At 41.5% G+C, this 17,876-nt stretch overlaps 1 protein-coding gene and 1 pseudogene across 5 annotated transcripts in view; one reads left to right on the top strand and one right to left on the bottom strand.

Moving 5' to 3' along the window:
- Positions 1-4,769, top strand: part of LOC144756157 (uncharacterized) — a 337,832-nt pseudogene extending 333,063 nt beyond the window's left edge. The window contains exon 6 of the transcript XR_013595090.1: positions 1,920-4,769. The product of XR_013595090.1 is annotated as an uncharacterized LOC144756157 (transcript). The remainder of the gene's footprint in view (positions 1-1,919) is intronic.
- The window catches only part of LOC144756156 (uncharacterized), a 551,055-nt gene that overhangs the window by 200,685 nt on the left and 332,494 nt on the right, over positions 1-17,876 (bottom strand). For all 4 annotated transcript variants that reach the window (XR_013595087.1, XR_013595085.1, XR_013595086.1 and 1 more), the window contains exon 7: positions 730-753. Coding sequence is in view for 1 of the 4 variants with exons in the window: in XM_078645737.1 (XP_078501863.1) it covers positions 730-753 (24 nt within the window). In the remaining 3 variants the exon portion in view is untranslated. The remainder of the gene's footprint in view (positions 1-729; positions 754-17,876) is intronic.

Below are 17,876 nucleotides of genomic sequence, written 5' to 3'. Positions count from 1 at the left end.
ACTGTAATTTGCACGTCCTTGCTCTCTGAATCTGAATTATGCCTCGTTGCAACCTCCCTTCCTGCCCATTTCTGCCTTGGCTGCCACTTCAAGGGCTGTGCTGGGTCCCTGTGGTGGGAGTTTAAGATAGTTTTATTTTCCTCTCTCCTCTGTTTGTTTTGTGCTTGGCTTTTCTTGTCGCTATTTAATTTCCTTTACTGTTGTGATGTTTTTTTCCATTTTTCAGGTGTTGCAGTGCCTGGGTCCTGTTAGAGGAGTGTGACAAGTTCCAGGTCACCAAGTAAGTCATTATCTGTCCCATAATTTGAAATGGCAAATTCCACTGAGCTAATTAGACACAGCCTCAGCAGACAGTGGCATTTATACCAGTGATTACAACAAGGCCAAATCCTTTGTTCAATAAAATGTTCCTTAATGGAGCCCTGAAATAAGGAATAGATGAATCTTCTAAGTAGGCAGGGAGGTAAACAGTATCTGATAATTCATTTAAGGTGTAAAAAAAATAGGTTACTGTGATGTCAGTCATTATAAAAGAAATAATACATTTTTGGTGTTGGATGCTTCTGAAAATCTGTTTCGGAATGTATGTTTAGGCTGTGTTTCTTTCTTCTTTCTTCATTAATTTTGCTCTCACAACATTGAGTTCCAGTGGTTCCAAGTTCCCAATCTACATAGCGCTCATGAGCTGTTTCACCTCTGTCAGAAATGCAATGTAAACAGATTTCTTACCTCATTTCTGTAAATGCTTTCTTTCTGCAAAGAAAACGGTCATAAATATTATTTCTCTGTGTTAATTTACAATCTCTAACACTATTTTTACAGGTTACTTAAACATGAACCAAAAAAGAATGTACTTCAGTGCAACAAGATGAAATGGATTATTTTGAAGAAAGTAAAATATTCTACATTCTAGAGCTCTAAAAATAAACTGATTCTTTGCACCAGGAATGTTGAGGAACGTGGAGTGGAAGAAACTGCTGAATGTCAAAGTGATCTCTCAAATTTCTTATGTTCCTAAAGTAAAATGACCAGAAGCAGTCAACAAATTTAACATTTTGAGGTATGTACGAACTAAGAAAATTGGCAACAAGTCCAGGCAGTGCACTTGAGAGCAAATTAATCAGTATTGTAAATTTGATCAATGGTATATGAAGAATGCTTTGGAGACCCAAATTCCTCCCTAACAAAGCAGTATATGTACACATGATGTGACAGAATTGTCAGGATAACCAATCGCCTCATCTTTCGTCTTCATCTCCTGTGATTCAAGAAGACAGAAAACATTGTTTAAAAGAAGTAATTGTGAAAACTCATTTCCTGTTGTCACCTCATCAAAACCTCTGGATTATACTTTTTAATATAGAAAGATTTTCTCCATCAACTCTGTCTCTTGAGTTGATCCGAGTTGTTTCAAAGTGTCATGACCCACGAAAGTCAATAATTTACAGTGTGCGGCTTTCGCCACACAGCAAGAAAAGCTTGCACTGAGATAGGAGGTTTTAAAGGGCCCAGTGTTACTCTATTGATAAACTGGAGACACATAATGAGCCTAATTCTGCTTGAGGAAATTCACATAGGCATAACGTGGACAAAATGGTTCAATGAGCAGCATCTTAATAAAAGCAAGGGCTGCTCTGTGGAAAGTAATTAAACAGGTTAGATAGGCTGCTTTTTATGGTAGGAAAAATGAACTCCAGATAAAAGCTAACATTAGCTAAATACAAATGTTTGGCAGAGTATTTGCAGTGTATTTTAGAAGTTAATGCTTAGTGTAACATAAACAAGTGCCAATTCTGGAATCAGATTCAGTCATAACATGGAATGTATACAGGAACAAACCCAACGTGGAGATACATACATCTGGAATAGGAACAATGAATGTGAGAACAGCCTTAGTTATCAGTCCCATCTCACTAAACACGAGAAAACTCAAACTGGACAAAAACCTTATCAGTGCCCTGAATGCCAGAAAGGTTTCAATTATAAATCCTCTTTCATTCATCATGTGAGAATCCACACTGGGTACAAACCTTATCAGTGCTCTGATTGCCAAAAAAGCTTCAGTGTGAAATCTGGTCTCACTGTACATGAGAGAACCCATACTGGCCACAAACCATATCAGTGCTCTGAATGCTGGAAAAGCTTCAGTCAAAAAATAAATCTTACTCAACATGAGAGAACTCACACTGGACTAAAACAGTATCAGTGCTCTGAATGCCAAAAAAGCTTCAGTGAGAAAGCAGGTTTAATTCAACATGAGAGAATGCATACTGGAGAAAAACCTTATCAGTGCTCTGAGTGCCAGAAAAGCTTCAGTCGGAAAGCTGCCCTCACTATACATGAGAGAACCCATACTGGGCACAAACCATATCAATGCTCTGAATGCTGGAAAAGCTTCAGTCAGAAAATTACTCTTACTCTACATGAGACCACTCACACTGGACAAAAACCATACCAGTGCCCTGAATGCCAGAAAGGTTTCACTCGCAAATCCTATCTCATTCAACATGTGAGAATCCACACTGGGGACAAACCTTATAAGTGCTCTGAGTGCCAAAAAAGCTTCAGTGTGAAATCTGGTCTCATTCGACATGAAAGAACCCATACTGGAGACAAACCGTATCAGTGCTCTGAATGCTGGAAAACCTTCAGTGAGAAAAAGACTCTTACTCAACATGAGAGAGCTCACACTGGACAAAAACCATATCCATGCTCTGAATGCCAAAAGAGCTACAGTCAGAAATCTAGTCTCATTCTCCATGAGAGAACTCACACTGGTCAAAAACCTTTTCAGTGCTCTGAATGCTTGAAAAGCTTCAGTGAGAAAAAGACTCTTACTCACCATGAGAGAATCCATACTGGTCAAAAACCATATCAGTGCTCTGAGTGCCAGAAAAGCTTTAGTGCAAAATCTGTTCTCACTAAACATGAGCGAACCCATACTGGGTACAAACCATATCAGTGCTCTGAATGCTGGAAAAGCTTCAGTCAGAAATGTGCTCTCACTCAACATGAGAGAACTCACACTGGACAAAAACCATATACGTGCTCTGAATGCCAAAAAAGCTTCAGTCAGAAATCTGGTCTCAATCAACACGAGAGAACTCATACTGGGCAAAAACCTTATCAGTGCTCTGAATGCTGGAAATGCTTCAGTCAGAAATCTGGTCTAGCTCAACATGAGAGATATCACACTGGACAAAAACCGTATCAGTGCTCTGAATGCCAAAAAAGCTTCAGTCGGAAATCTGGTCTCGCTGAACATGAAAGAACTCACACTGGACAAAAACCTTATCAGTTCTATGAATGCTAGAAATGCTTCTGTCAGAACATCACTCTCACTAGACATGAGAGCACTCACACTGGGTAAAGACCTTGTCAGTTCTCTTAATGCTGGAAAAGCTTAAGTCAAAAAATAATTCTCAATAGACTAGAGATAACTCACATTGGACAACATCTTTATCAATGCAATAAATTTCAGAAAAGATGCAAATGCATCCTATCTATATGAGAGAGACAGTGTGGAAGACTAAAGGTGCTCACTGTCAAACCTGGGGAGTAGGTTTCAGCGTTGCAAAACCTTCAATTGAAGCAGCCACAAAGATTGCACGCCTTATGTGATTGTCTTAATAACTGTTTTGTGAAAGAAGCACACACCGAGAGATGAACATGCTTCAAATAGTCTAATTCCTTAGTAATTATTTTTGGCTTCAGTCCATTAATTGTGTTTTACTCCCTAAGTGCCAACGAGCAATGACTCTGGCCCACAAGGTCCCATCAATCCTGAATTTTGAGGCCACACCCCTATGTTCAGGAATGCAAGTAACTTCAAACAGTTTCCAGCCTTAATGAGCATCACCAGGGAGTCTCTTTGTTGTAGGTCTCTATTGGATCAACGTCTGTTCATGTCTGTGACACTTATGGCGTATCATTGAGAAAAACTAAAAGGTGATGGAAGGACTAGTAGTTTATTTCTGAAACGTTCCACTACATCATTCTCTAGTCTTTGTGAAACTACAGATAGGACCAACCATATGTAAACAATTCTTTTTTTTCACAACAGATTTTATTGTTGACAGACAAAAAAAAGCCCAGGAGGGTCCAGGGCAAAGCATCGCACATATAATATGACAGTGGTAAAGATGTCAACTTTTTACAATGAGTCCCTCTGAAACATGAGAGTATATTAAGCAAAGTCTGTAGAAAAGGCACATTGAAAACCAAAAACAAAGGTGTCAACTGCACAGTCTAAATTTATGCGTAATTCCAGTCGTGATAGGACAGTAAATGTACAACCGGACCCAGGGCCTGCACCCAATATGAAATCAACAGGGCAAATCTTCAATAATTTGCGCCGGAGGAACTGGTTCAAGGTAGAGACCATGATAATCGGCCCACCGCTTCCATATTTTTGGGTGTTTCTGGGGGCAGCCGTGTGCCTTAAAAATTGGAATTTCAAGCCTCATGGAGAAGTCAAGGCCACGCTTCCTGGCCCCAACCGAAGGCGGGGAGGTCGCCTTCCATGCCCTGGCAATGTCAGGCTTAGCAAGAGTAAGCCCTGTAAACAGCAGGTGCCATTTGTATCTGTTCCCTCCGATTTCGTCAGTGATGTGGAGCATGGTTAAGCGCAGCGATCGTGGGATGTCCCATCCCAGGACCTTGGAAAGGCAGGTCAGCACACCACACCAAAAGCGTGACAGGGCTGTGCATTCCCAAACCGTGTGGAGGAAGGTACCCTCGGCCGATCTGCAGCAGAGGCAGGAGGGAGAAGCAGTCATCGGGTAAATCATGCCCTATGGAGGTATTTGAATGGTATGAGTCGAAGACGTGCTGCTTTGGCCTCCACCCAGTCATCTTTGGCGAGGGGACCCAGGTCGTCCTGCCAAGCCTCCGTAGTCTTGTTAAGTATATCATGACTGTTAATGACCATGGTGCGGTATAGAGCTGTGATTTTGTGTGCGCCCATCTCGCCTATGAACACCTCTGCCTCAATAGGGCTAAAATCGGGAATAGTATCTTGTCATGAGAGATAGGGGGAAAAGGCACGTCGGAATTGAAGATATTTATAGAATTTGGGAGCGGGCATTTGGAAGTCAGCCTGCAATTGTTGGAATGACTTGAGAATCTGGCCCGAAGAACATCCCCGACCATTGAGATTCCAATAGCATCTCAGCCCGTGAACCCAGGGAGCTTGAGCAACTGCGGCAGGAGGCCATTATGCCAGAGGTGAGTCTCCTTGGTAAGTTTGCCCCCCCAACCGATCCTACGCAGAGCCTGCTGCCAGCTTGCAAAGACAGTTCGGGTCGTGGGTGGTAGCACGCCGAGAGTTGCGTTGGAGTAAAGTATCATGTGCAATGATTTAGGGTCCATCAGCCATCGTTCAAGCGCATTGGCAGGGTCCCGCTGGTCACTGTAGCACCAGTCATTTAGGACAAGAAGATGGGAGGCTGCATGATGAAGTTGGACATCCGGGGTCGTGTGGCCATAAGTGGATTGTTAGCATGTTCGCAGGGCAACCCACACAGGGCCCCTCCCAGAGGAAATGACTGAGAGCTGAATTCAATTGTCAGAACCATGTGTGGGGTATTGGGTATGGGTAGTTTTGAAGTTGGTAAAGTAGGTACGGTAACTAAACCATTTTAAAAATGGCCGACCTGCCAAACAGTATCAGGGGCATAGACGACCAAGTGCTCACCTGTTGTCTAATTCGAGGCAGTAGGTGAGCTAGATTTTTAGACCAGGAGTCCAGTTCAGATGATGATAAGAACACCCCAAGATATTTAAAGCCATCAGGCACAACCGTGACCTGTTGTGCCCAAGCTCCCAGCTGATTACTCCCCCAAAGAGACCATAAACAAGACTTGTGTGCATTCATATAGATGCGAGAAGTTTGGCCAAAGATTTCCATCATGCGGAGTAGCCGGGGGGCAGACCTATTTGGGCGTGTAAAGAAGAATAGGACGTCGTCAGCGTAGAGCGATATACGATCAGACACCTCGCTTGACCACTCGAAGCCATACACCTGGTCATCTACATGCACCCGGGACCCAAGTGACTGGATGGCTAGGGCGAACAAGTAGGGGGACAGCCCTGCCTGGTACCACGCCCGATATGGAATGGCTGTGAAAAAGAATCAATGTCTTGCACCGAGGCCATGATGTCAGTGTATAAGAGTCAAATGTACTGTAGAAGTCTAGGTCCTATATTTAGGCAGGTGAGCAATGCGAGTAGATAGGTCCAATTGAGGGAATCGAAGGCCTTATCCATATTGGCTAGAAGGAGCGCGGCCGGTTCATTTAAGCGGTCTACGGAGGCAATCGCGTTGTGCGCTCGAAGAATGTTGTGCTGAGTCGCCCGATTTGGCATAAAGCCCACTTGCTCGGAATGAACAAGTGTAGAGATATGCGGGAGAATGCGATTAGTAATGATTTTGGCGAGGAGTTTGGCCTCAACATTCAGGAGGGTGATTGGTCTGTAAATGGTGCTTAGGGGGTCAGCCGGGCTTCAAGAAGACCACTATCTCGGCGTGGCGCCAGTCAGCCGGGAGGAAGCCCTCGTCGACCGCGGCCTGAAGGTAGTGCAGTGATATGGGGGACGAGTATTTCTGAATTAACTCGCATGGAAACCTGTTCGGTCCTGGTGATTTACCAGATTGCATGTCCATAAGGGGAGATTAGACCTCTTCCACGGTGATCGGGGCATCTAGGTCGCACGTCATCAGATAGAGATCGCGGGGGCAGGTCGGCCATAAATCAGTCAATGGTGTCCACAGGAAGAATCTCCTGTGAGGCATATACGTTCGCATAATAGTCCGCAAAACTAGTAGTGATACCCGCTGGATCAGTAAGGACCTGGCCCGTCGGTCCCAGTATCCCAGGAAGGGTCACAGAGCATGTAAACCATTCTTGGCACCACCTTTAGTAGTCCTAAACACTTATGTTCCGAGGAGACACAACCAAGTATTACAAATATTCACATTATTGGCTTCTTTCCATTTCCTTATTGCTGCAAATGGAACCTGCTTCCCATCTGCTGAGGTTCAAAAGCTTTAGATCAGATCGGATACATCCAGAAGAGTGTAACGAATAATCTGGTCTTTTCATAAACTACAATAGGACAACTAAAGGATTGCAAAATGCTATTCACAAACTTATGGACATTCCACCTCTTCTACAGTTTTCTATGCATAAATCTCTGCTGCGACTGCAAAGTCTCTGCACTCCTAAGTAAATGCAGGAGGGACAAAGGGGAGAGCCTGAAAAGTGGGAAATACTTTTGACTAATGCGAAGCAGTTCAGGAAGGATGAAGGAGGGATTTCAAAAGGGACATGGCCTCACTCACAAAAGTTTAAGCCTATTGCAACTCACAAATGAAACTTCTAAGGTAAAGTTACAGAAGGCAATAAGCAGACAAAAATGACACAAAAAGAGTTGATGTCCAGCACTACTCATCTCCATCCACTGGTACTGCAGCACTGCCTCAGAGAAAAGAATGGAGGTAGGGTCTACGAATAAAACCCCACAGCAAATAATGCTAAATTAGATTATTTGACCAAGTTGAAAACAACACAGATGCTATTTAATAATTTAAAAAAATCTAAAAGTAAAATATTTGTTTTGAAATAATAATTCTAGTTTAAATGCTAATGTAGCATTAGTTTTTATTAAAGTATACTTATGTTTTCTTTATTTCTACACATCCCATTCTATAATTGAAACAGTAAAAATGTTACTTTAGGTGGAAAGTTTTTCAATTTAAACTTGAGAAAAATAGTTTACATTTTATATATTCAAAATAATTTGGTTTTAAAATTAAAATACGTTATTGAGGTTTAACTGTGTAATATTTCTAGTCACATTTTTCACATTTAATGCATTTTTGTACTTCTCCCTAAACTTTACTATAGAGAATTCTCTGCCATCAGGAAATGTTTAGGGAAAATGTAAAAAGTTAAATAAATTTAGAAAATATATTTTTGTGAAATAGTACTATAAATTTAATTTTATATATTGCTTTACATGCAAACAAAATAAAGAATGTGACAGAACTATTAACATATGTTCAAGTAAATATTTAATTAATCTACATTAAATAAAAATGAATTTTTGAAGATTTCTTTATAAAACACCTAAAGTAAAATGTTTGTGTTTACTTACTATGTATATGAACTCAAATTTTTAAAACTGTTATCTATAGAATTAATTGAAATTGAAATTATTAAGACTAAATTAGGCACATTATTTTTAAATTAAAGATTATTAACATTTTACCATAAAACAATTATTTAAAGATTGATGTTGTGTTTTAATATTCTATTGAATCTATATGTATTTTAGAAAATGCTAAATAAATTACTATAATTTATGATGATTTTCTACGAGGTTCTGTTTTAAGCCCCTGCCTCCCTTAATATCCTTTTGAATAACTTTACACTTGTAAATGGTGAATAGCCAAAAATATCAAATTTACTCAAAAATGTAGAGTCATTTTGCATGTATAGTTTACTCGTTCAAGGTGTCCAACTCGAAAAAAGTGGTAAATCTGAAGTGGATGCTGGTACTTGGACTGCTATGGGAGCAAATTGGAAGATCCTGCTCGAACACCAGGCCACTTGTCTGAGGTATTTGACTGAGGAGAGGCTTCAAATTACTTGAAGTATTATTTCTGTACTTGAAATATCATTGGGCCTCATGAGAGACTCTTGTCACAACTATTTGATATTACAGTGCTATGATCATAAAATTCTTCCATGTTCTTAACCCTGTTATAAGTATTTACTTTTTTATTTTCCCTTCTCTTTTTTCTTGATTTTTTTGTGTTTACCATTGCATGGGTGCCAAAGTTACTTTGCTGGTTACTGGTTCTGAGGTACTCTTATCCTTTGTGTGCATTTTTATACGATGAACAGTTTTTACCCTTGCTTTAAGGCTACAATGAAAGCATCGAGAGCCCAAAACCTGAGACATCAATACCTTGATCTCGTTTTATTGGTATTCTACCTTTCCTCTTGGAAAACTGAGATATGGGTCAAATTGCTGATCGACCTTTGAACCTGCTGTGATATACCTTGACAGGTACAAGTTTCATGTTCAAACCATCAGCCTGAACTCCAGTACGCTGCAGGTTCTCACACCACGTTCTAAGCTTTGGCTTAGATCATCAACGTTAAATCATCTCCATAACTTGGAAGCTCTGAGTACTTCATAGCTGTTTTAAATGTTTGAAGATTCACGCATTTTGATGGCCATAGATTCAGGTTCAACTTGATGACCCAACTCAACTTTGTTGGGATTTTGCACTACAAGACACTTCTGTTCAGCTCGTCACCTTCTGAGACTGATTTAGCCCAAAACCTTGCATCAAATTCGACTGTTAATCATCACCGGAGACTAGACTTACCAGTGCCACCTCGGGCATGGCTAACTAGGACAACTTCTACTTTGTATGCGCCTTCAACATTGATTCAGTGAATCTTCTTTTTTTTAAAGTGCATTTACCTTTTTATTATGGTTTTGAGTACATGACTAACAGTATCATTTATTTCTGTTGGGACAGTTGTTTTTGCAAATAATCCTTAAATCACATACTTCCTTTCGATTTTGCCTCTGAGTAAATATTAAATATTCTTGTTTTTCTAAACTTGGTTTGAATATTGAAGTTTTTTGTCTCTTTTTTACTACACTATATTGACATTTTTGACTTCCATTGTTTGACTTTACCTTCCAGCGTGCCTTATGCCTTAGTGCTTAACCCAAATTAACAAAAGCGAGCTAAGAGCACTTTATTGGAAGACATGGTTACCTTTGCTGAATAAAGTCTGGGAAAAGCATGGAAGGCTGATTCTAGGAAGCAGATCACCTAGCAGAAAAGCGTATTGTCTTGGGTGGATTCTGCACTGAATGTAGTTGCAAAAAGTAAAAACCATGAGGGGAACTGTTGCTAGCTGTGCCCCTAGATTTTGAGACTGGAACCCTCTCTTAAACAGTTGAAAGAGCTAAAGATGCTACCCTGCAGACATTCAGATCTCAGCAACGAAGACTGCCCGCTCCTGTTATATAATACTCACAATGTTACCTGAACCACTTTGCCCTGTGCTGTGTACAAACATTTTACATAAACAAGTTGTATTGTGCTTTGTGAACAGGCTGTCACCCTGTTTATATGTAAATAAGCTTCTTTGACCAGACAGCCCAGACTCTCACCTTTTGTATTGCGAATAATAATGTGAGCACTGTAACGTAATCACAAACAAGGACTAAATTGAGAAATAATAGGCTTCCAAGTCGCACAGTTGTGGTTATGAACTTCTGGGTTAGCTTTCAATTTGCATTAATTTGCAGCAGTTCTCCAGGTTACTTTTTCAGTATATCACTTTATATCACTCTTTGATCTCCATCCTTAAAACATGTGAGGTTTGACATAGGATATATTGTTAGTGTTCCCAGACTGTGTCAAAATCCCTTTGTTCTTAATTTGGCTGCATGGGTTTTGTCATCATGCTAATCTATAGCAGAAGACTCTGTAATAGGAATAATAAACCAGACACATATGAAAATGTCAGAGCTGCAAATTGTGACAGAAATGAGGTGCAATGCGCCACTGTAAAGAATAACATATCATGACGAATTAACAGTCCTCTTTCACTGTTAGAAACCATCTACTCTCTTACCACACGTTGACTATCTTTGTTTTAGGCTCTGTACAAAGCTCTGATGCCTTTCAGTGATAGTCATTGTACATAAATAGGAAAAATATATAACGTTAAACGCGTTCACACTTGAGTAGCACTCATCTCTCTTACAATGTGGTGTGGGGAACTATCAGCCTGATTCATCAAGCGAAATGCGCTCGCAAAAGGGCCAGATTCTGAGAATCTGGCCCTTTGCGAGTGCAATTTTTGCATTTGGGATTCATCATCCCAAATGCAAAAATCGCTAATAAAGAATTCGCTAAATTGCGAGGATTAGCATTTAAGGAATCTCTATTAGAGATTCCTTAAATGCTATTCATGAAACATTTTAAAATTGCGAATTCGCTATTTAGGGCCGCTATTTACCACGAGGTCAAACCTCGTGGTAAATAGCGAAAACTTAGAAAAATGCATTTAAATGCATTTTTCTAAGTTGCATGTTACACACACACATGTCCTTTGGACATGTGTGTGTGCAACACCAATGTAGATTACATTTCAGGGGTGCTACAGGGTGTCCTGTGGACACCCCTGCACCCTTGAAATCGCATCCTTATTTGCGATTAGCTAATTGCTAATCGCAAATAAGGAATAACTCCCCATTCATTCCTATGGGCCTGTAGGCCCATAGGAATGCATGGGGAGTTATTCTTTATTTGCGATTACCAATTTGCTAATCGCAAATAAGGAATGTGTAGGAAGCGCATTTCTTTATGCAATTTCTACATGAATCCCGTTTTGCAAGTCCTTAATAGCGATTCCTTATGAATCGCTATTAAAGACTCGCAAAACGGGTCTTTGATGAATCAGGCTGTTTGTTCTGTATACTGGCTTAGTTAATTTGTGATTGAATGTTGTGACCATATAAGTTAGACACATGAAAGCAGTCTCTTAAAAGTTCTACCTATTAATCGGTGTGTAGGTTGAAACCAACTATAGCTGTAGCTGAAGAGCCTTTGATATTTACAGATCGGTACATAGTGTGTTGAAAGCGGACAGAGATAACACCAGACTCCACATGACCTGGTTCGGGTGTCAGCAGGATTATGGTTGATGCCAGGGGTCCGAGAACATTCTGTAAAACATAATGGTGGTTGGACTGAAAATCCATCATACTGCAGATTGCCAGACTCTGGCTTTCTTCAGTCATCTATACCCTCTCCCTGTTTAAAAACTCCTGTGCATCATCTGTAACCAGGCACCATTATGCTCACATTTTCCACATATGTAAAAGAGTGCTTGGCTCCTACCTTTCCCATGTGTAAAAAGCAAGTGTGCCTTCTCAAATCAGGAGCACGAGTCTTATATGTAAATGAGCCTGTGTGCCACCTGTAACCCTGCTCACATATACGTTTATACAGAAGCACCAGGCTAATATAACTCCTCGCTATGTAAATGAGCTTGTGTGCCATCTGCAACTAGCATCACTGGTTTCATGTTTCCTGTCTGTATGAACAAGCTTGTATGTCATATGTAACCAGGCACCACTAGGGTCACATTGCTTGCTCATGTAAGTGAGCACCAGACTAATGTGATTCCTCCCTATGTAAACAAATATGTGTCATCAGTAATCAGATTCACATATGGACTGTGCACCGGGATCATCTTCCTCTCCCATATGTAAACTTGTGTGCCATCTATGAGTAGGCAACAACACTCCCATGTGTTGCCTCCCTGTGTAAAACATGTGTGCTGTTTAACCAGGCACAACTAGGCTCACATCTCCCACACTTGGAATAGAGACCAGACTCGTATCACTCCTTCCTGGAATCAACAAGCATGTCTGTAATGTAATGTAATGTGAAGGGCATGTCTGCAACACAACTGCTCCTCCGAAGAGTGTCGTGGCACTCTGCACAGACAGTAGAAAATCGAGGGACACCAAGGAGCAAAATCAGCTATTAGAAAAAAGACATGCTTTAAGCTTCTTTCGGAACAGAGGGGTGGATGTGATGCATCTTAATTCTAGAGGGAGATTATTCCATAAAGACGGTCCCAAGAAGGAGAAGGACCTGCCCCCAGTCTTGAATTTATGAATCTGAGGGATTTTAGCCAAAAAGAGATTTGCTGAATACAGACTTCTGGGAGGGGTATAGAAACAGATTCTCGCTCTCAGGTATCCTGGGCCTGCCCCATGCAGGGCTCTATGGATTAACAATAAGATCATAAAGGTAATCCTCTTCCTAATGGGACAATATATGCTGTCTCTAACAATGAACACCAGCTTTATGTCAACCCTCCTTTTGTAACCAAGCTGGTGTGCAGTGCCCCTTACAATCAGGAAAAACCAAACCTATTACTCCTCTCTCTCTAAACAATCTGGTTTTACTCTGTAACCAGCAACAACCAGGCTCCCATCGCTCCTTGTTATGTAAATCAGCCTATTATCGTATCGCCCAGGATGATTTTGTACTACATAAATGCTATATATGGGATAAAGCACCCTCTGCCATACATTATAAGGATATTACAACTACTAAGGAGTTCTGAGACCATGGAAGAATGGGTATGAAGACCGAGCTCCTTGTTAAATGTAAATGTAAATGTACATGTATTTATATAGCGCAAATCACCGACACGGTATCTAAGCGCTTGCTTAGGGAACCCGTCCTGGTATTCCCCTGTGAGAAACCCCGGCAGGGTGTCCACAAGGTGAAAACCAGGCATCCCACCGCGAGGGGCCGTAGTGGAGATTAAGCAAGCTATTGCCCAGAGTCGCAGAGTGTTACCCCGTGAGTCGAGTAGGCAAGGGAGCGAGAATTGTCAAGTCCGTGGAATTTTTGAGCCCGAGACCCGCCGAGGCGGGGAATAGAACCCTGGTCCACGGTCGATCTCAGCTTCCGGGTCTGCCGCCTCTAACCACTGAGCCACGCTTCTCCACTGAGTTCATTGGAATTCATAGGCGATTTGAAATATCCTTTTAATGCACAACAGAGGGTTTTTTGTAACTTATAACTCATCGGCTAGACAGATCAATGTGCCCTTTAATGTGGGTGCGAAAGCGTTTTTCTATCACAGCTTTGTCCAGGTATGATAAACAGGGCAAGGCTGAAGGCCACTTCTCTCCACCACTCCTGGAGCCTGTTCCCCGATTGTTTGTCACTACAAACCTGGGTGACTTCTGGCATGATAGTTCCATTGTGAAACCCATCCAGTATTGGGGACTGCATGGTGTGTCTAGTCTTAACCTCATTTCATATAGGAGTAATTGGCACAACAAGAGTATTGCCACCTTATGAGAGTCACAATTAGTGTCTAGTATGACCCTCACCTCATACAGGAGTAAATAACACAACAAGGATATTGTTACCTTAAAGGGAGTACAAGTTGTAACTTTTCTGATCCTCACTCCATACAGGAGTAAAGGGAACAATAATTACTATTGTCACCTTAAATGATGTGTGCATTCTTATCCTTACGCCAAACTGGAATTAAGTGCAGCACAAGAGAAATGCAACCTTGGGATCAGGAGCTTACTAGTTGGTGTGTAGTCTGAGCTTCATTCCATAGTGATGTAAAGGGCACTTACAACAGGGATATTGCCACCATAAGGGGAGTTCAGGGGCACAAGCTGTCTAGTTCGATCCTTTCGTCCTACAGGAATCAATGGGTATTGACACCTTACATAGTCACAAGTTGTTCCTACTCTGATCCTCACTCCATACAGGAGTAATGGGCATGTTGCAAATCCTAGGTCCTAGGGACTAGGACTACAGGGTTTAGATTCTTAACCCACAGGTTGAAGGACGTTGGGCCTGATTTAGATCTTGGCGGACGGTTACTCCGTCACTACAGGGACAGATATCCCGTCTTCTGAAATATGAATCCAATTATAGCCTATGGGATTTATATTGCGGCAGACGGGCTATCCGTCCACATTGCGACGCCGTAACCCATCTGCCAAGATCTAATTCAGGACCTTAGTATAGTGCACCATCACTAAGAAAGGAAGTCTGGGTTAAAGGTAGCCCCACACAACCCACTGAGCATTCCTGCAGGTGTGGTACTTGATGTCAAACAATTATTGTGAGCAGTTTATGCCATAACAAATAAAACATTCATAGTTACAGCACATAATAAAACTATCACAATGCCTGTTAACCTAAAACAACTTAAGCACAGTTCATATAAATTCTACACTTTGTGCATCATCCATGATCTGATGTAAAGTGCAAGTGCAAATGGATAATTTACATCACTATTAAAACCAATCAATTAGATATAGCGTTCATCCTTCACATTTTCAGCAAAACATCACACAGCAGCATGAAGTGCATAAATATTTTAGGACACCCTAATGTACAGGAACACATGTCATATCCGCCTGCAGCATTCTCAATCTGACTATGAGATATAAAGCCCTTTTCTCAGGAGGGAACAGCAAGTCCAAGAATAACTTTCAGGTAATTAGTCAGAAGGATGCCTTTCCTAGATTGCAGCATGCGCCACATACAGGCCCAATATTTATTTTAACCAGTTCTAGGTTTGTCTTATTAATCAGTTCCAGGTTATTTCATTGCTCTTTCCAACCAATGGATGTTGAAACGTTCTAAACATGCTTCAATCATGGTAAACTATTGTAATTCTTGCATGGTCGCAGTTCCTGCTGGACCATTCTAATGATGCAAGAACTGGATTCGACCAGGCTTGCACCCAATATCCTACGGGACAAAATGTGTTGATATCCTCCAGTGCGGTCAACCCTGGCTCAGCTCTCAATCCTATCATTGGAGTACCAGGGCCAAGGTTTATTATACATTGCAAGAAGATTATTTCCAGTTTTTGAAGAGCCTGAAATTTCCTAAAAGCCCAAAGTTCAGCACCATAGGAGCAGGTCACTTGTGCTTTTGTCTAGAATGCAATCAATGCTGTTTTTTTAGAGTCTTGCTGCTTGAGTTAGCAAAAGGTAGAATTGCGCCAGAGGTTTGCGGCAAGGTTGTTTTTGACTTTGCCAGATGAGTTTCCAATGTAAATGATCATCCATTTGTATACCTAGGTATTCCTCCGTTTTAACTCGTTCAAACGGTTTACCATAAATCCTGAATGTCTACCGTAACTTTTATTTAGGATTAATTATCATATATTTGTTTTTTTCAGTATTGATTATTAACTTTCATACCTTACCTTACAGAATAACTCAAAGCTTTCCAAAAGTCGATGCATTGATTTCTCAGTACAGGCTAATATTAATGCATTATCTGCAAACAGCAGGATCATAATATGCTCCTTCTCCAATATTCGAACACCAAGACCAAGATTCCTGAGAGACTGCCACGTCCAATTTATGTAAATGTTAAATAAAGCTGGGGCAGGTACGCAAGTCTGCCTAACACCCAACTTTATGTGCATTCTCTTTTTATCAAATAGTTACTTGGGAAGCCTCCTTCCATTAGAATACTCCAAAGAACTAAGCGATCAAAAGAATTGAATGCTGTATTTAGATCTCTTAAGACCAAGAAGAGTGGGGAGTTTTGCAGGGCCATATATGTCACAGAAATCATGTACAACCTCAGTGCCTGGTCTATTGTACTTTGGCCTTTTCGGAATCCAGCCAAAAAGTTAGATAGAATATTGTTTTCTTCTGTCCAAGTCTTGAGCCACATGAATAACATTTTTCAAGAAGATTTTCCTGGTGCTATCTAATATGGAAATTAGCCAATAATTGAAGGCGTCATCTCTCTCTCCTTTCTTGTGAATTGGCACAATTATGGAAGACTTCTGTGATTCTGGAACCACACCAAGAACTATTACAGTGTTAAGCAACTCTGTTAAAGGTCCGATCCACAAGCCTGATTGTTTTTAAACACATGAACTGAAATGTTGTAGGGGCCTGCTGCTCTACCTGATTTCCGAATCTGGATACCTTCAGCTATCTCCATCTGCGGGTGTAAAAATACAAGTTTTACCAGGTACTCGCCCTTTATGCTCTTCCAGTGGGACCTTTCCCATTATTTGAATCATTAGGCCTTTGGTACAACAAGAAGAAGTGCTCAAGCCTCCTATCTGGACTTATGTTAACTTCAAGATTCTTGGCAGGCCCTTCACATCTCCAGCATATAATTTCCAAATACATATTACATTTTTGTGGTCAATTGCTGTCTGAAGAGCCTGCCAAACCTTGATGTTCTGATTTCTTGTATCTGATGCAGTGTTTATAAGACTTTGGGGGAAATTCTCAAGAACGTGTGATAAACATCGCAAAATTAGCTTAATGCAACTCTTCACATCGCAGTCTATCACGGGAAAAGAATGCTGTGTTAACGTGGCATTCTCAACAGGGCGGTGCCATGCAATAGTCTCACAATAACGCGTCAAATGACCGCGCTAAAATTGACGCGACGCTGAAAAAATGCAAAATGCAAAAAAAGTTCTGATGCCCCAAACCGTGATACAAATACCAGCGACAGGCCTGCAATTCCCAAGCGTCATGCGGGAAAATGCACTATAAAAGCAACAAAAAAACAGACCAAAACCAAATCAAACTGGGTTGCATCATGGATGCATCCAGACCGAGTGCACAGGACAACCCAAACCCCATAAGCCCCACGGAGGACCAGCCAGGAACCCCATGTTCGGGGAAGGGCAAGGAGAAGAGGAAGACTGGGTTCAGTACGCAGGAAGACCGAATCATCGTCACGGAGGTGGCAGAACACTACCAACAACTGTTCGTCACCCCCACTGCGTCATTGGCAACACAAACAGAAATATGGCAGTCCATCGTTAACAATGTGAATGCAGTTGGAGTCTTGAGGAGGTCAATGGAGGAGGTCAAGAAGCGCTGACATGATGTGCAAAGCCAAACCAAACAGAAACTCGCTGCCAACAGGAAGGCAGCAAAGGCGACTGGAGGTGGGAATCCCACTCCACAGGAGGAGCTGGAGGAATTGGTGGCCACAGTCATCAGTGTGGAGACGGTGCAAGGAGTCAGGAGCCCAGACACAGCTCAATATGACCGGACTCAACAGCAACAGGGTGAGTAACGACCAGTGCTTAGGGGGACCGAGAAGGATGGGCACAATGGCACACATGCACAATCATGTGTAGCACACTGCACACCCACAATGATTGTGGAACATGTCCCTGATGACCTTGGCACACTGCAGCACACATAGAAACACCAAGGAGGCCCCCGCCCACTATATAACAGAGGGTCCCCCCTCCCTATCACCCATCCCACAACCTACC

This window comes from Lissotriton helveticus, chromosome 5_1 (assembly GCF_964261635.1).
Source record: "Lissotriton helveticus chromosome 5_1, aLisHel1.1, whole genome shotgun sequence".
Lineage (NCBI taxonomy): Eukaryota > Metazoa > Chordata > Amphibia > Caudata > Salamandridae > Lissotriton > Lissotriton helveticus.
This window is presented reverse-complemented; position numbering and strand designations above follow the sequence as displayed.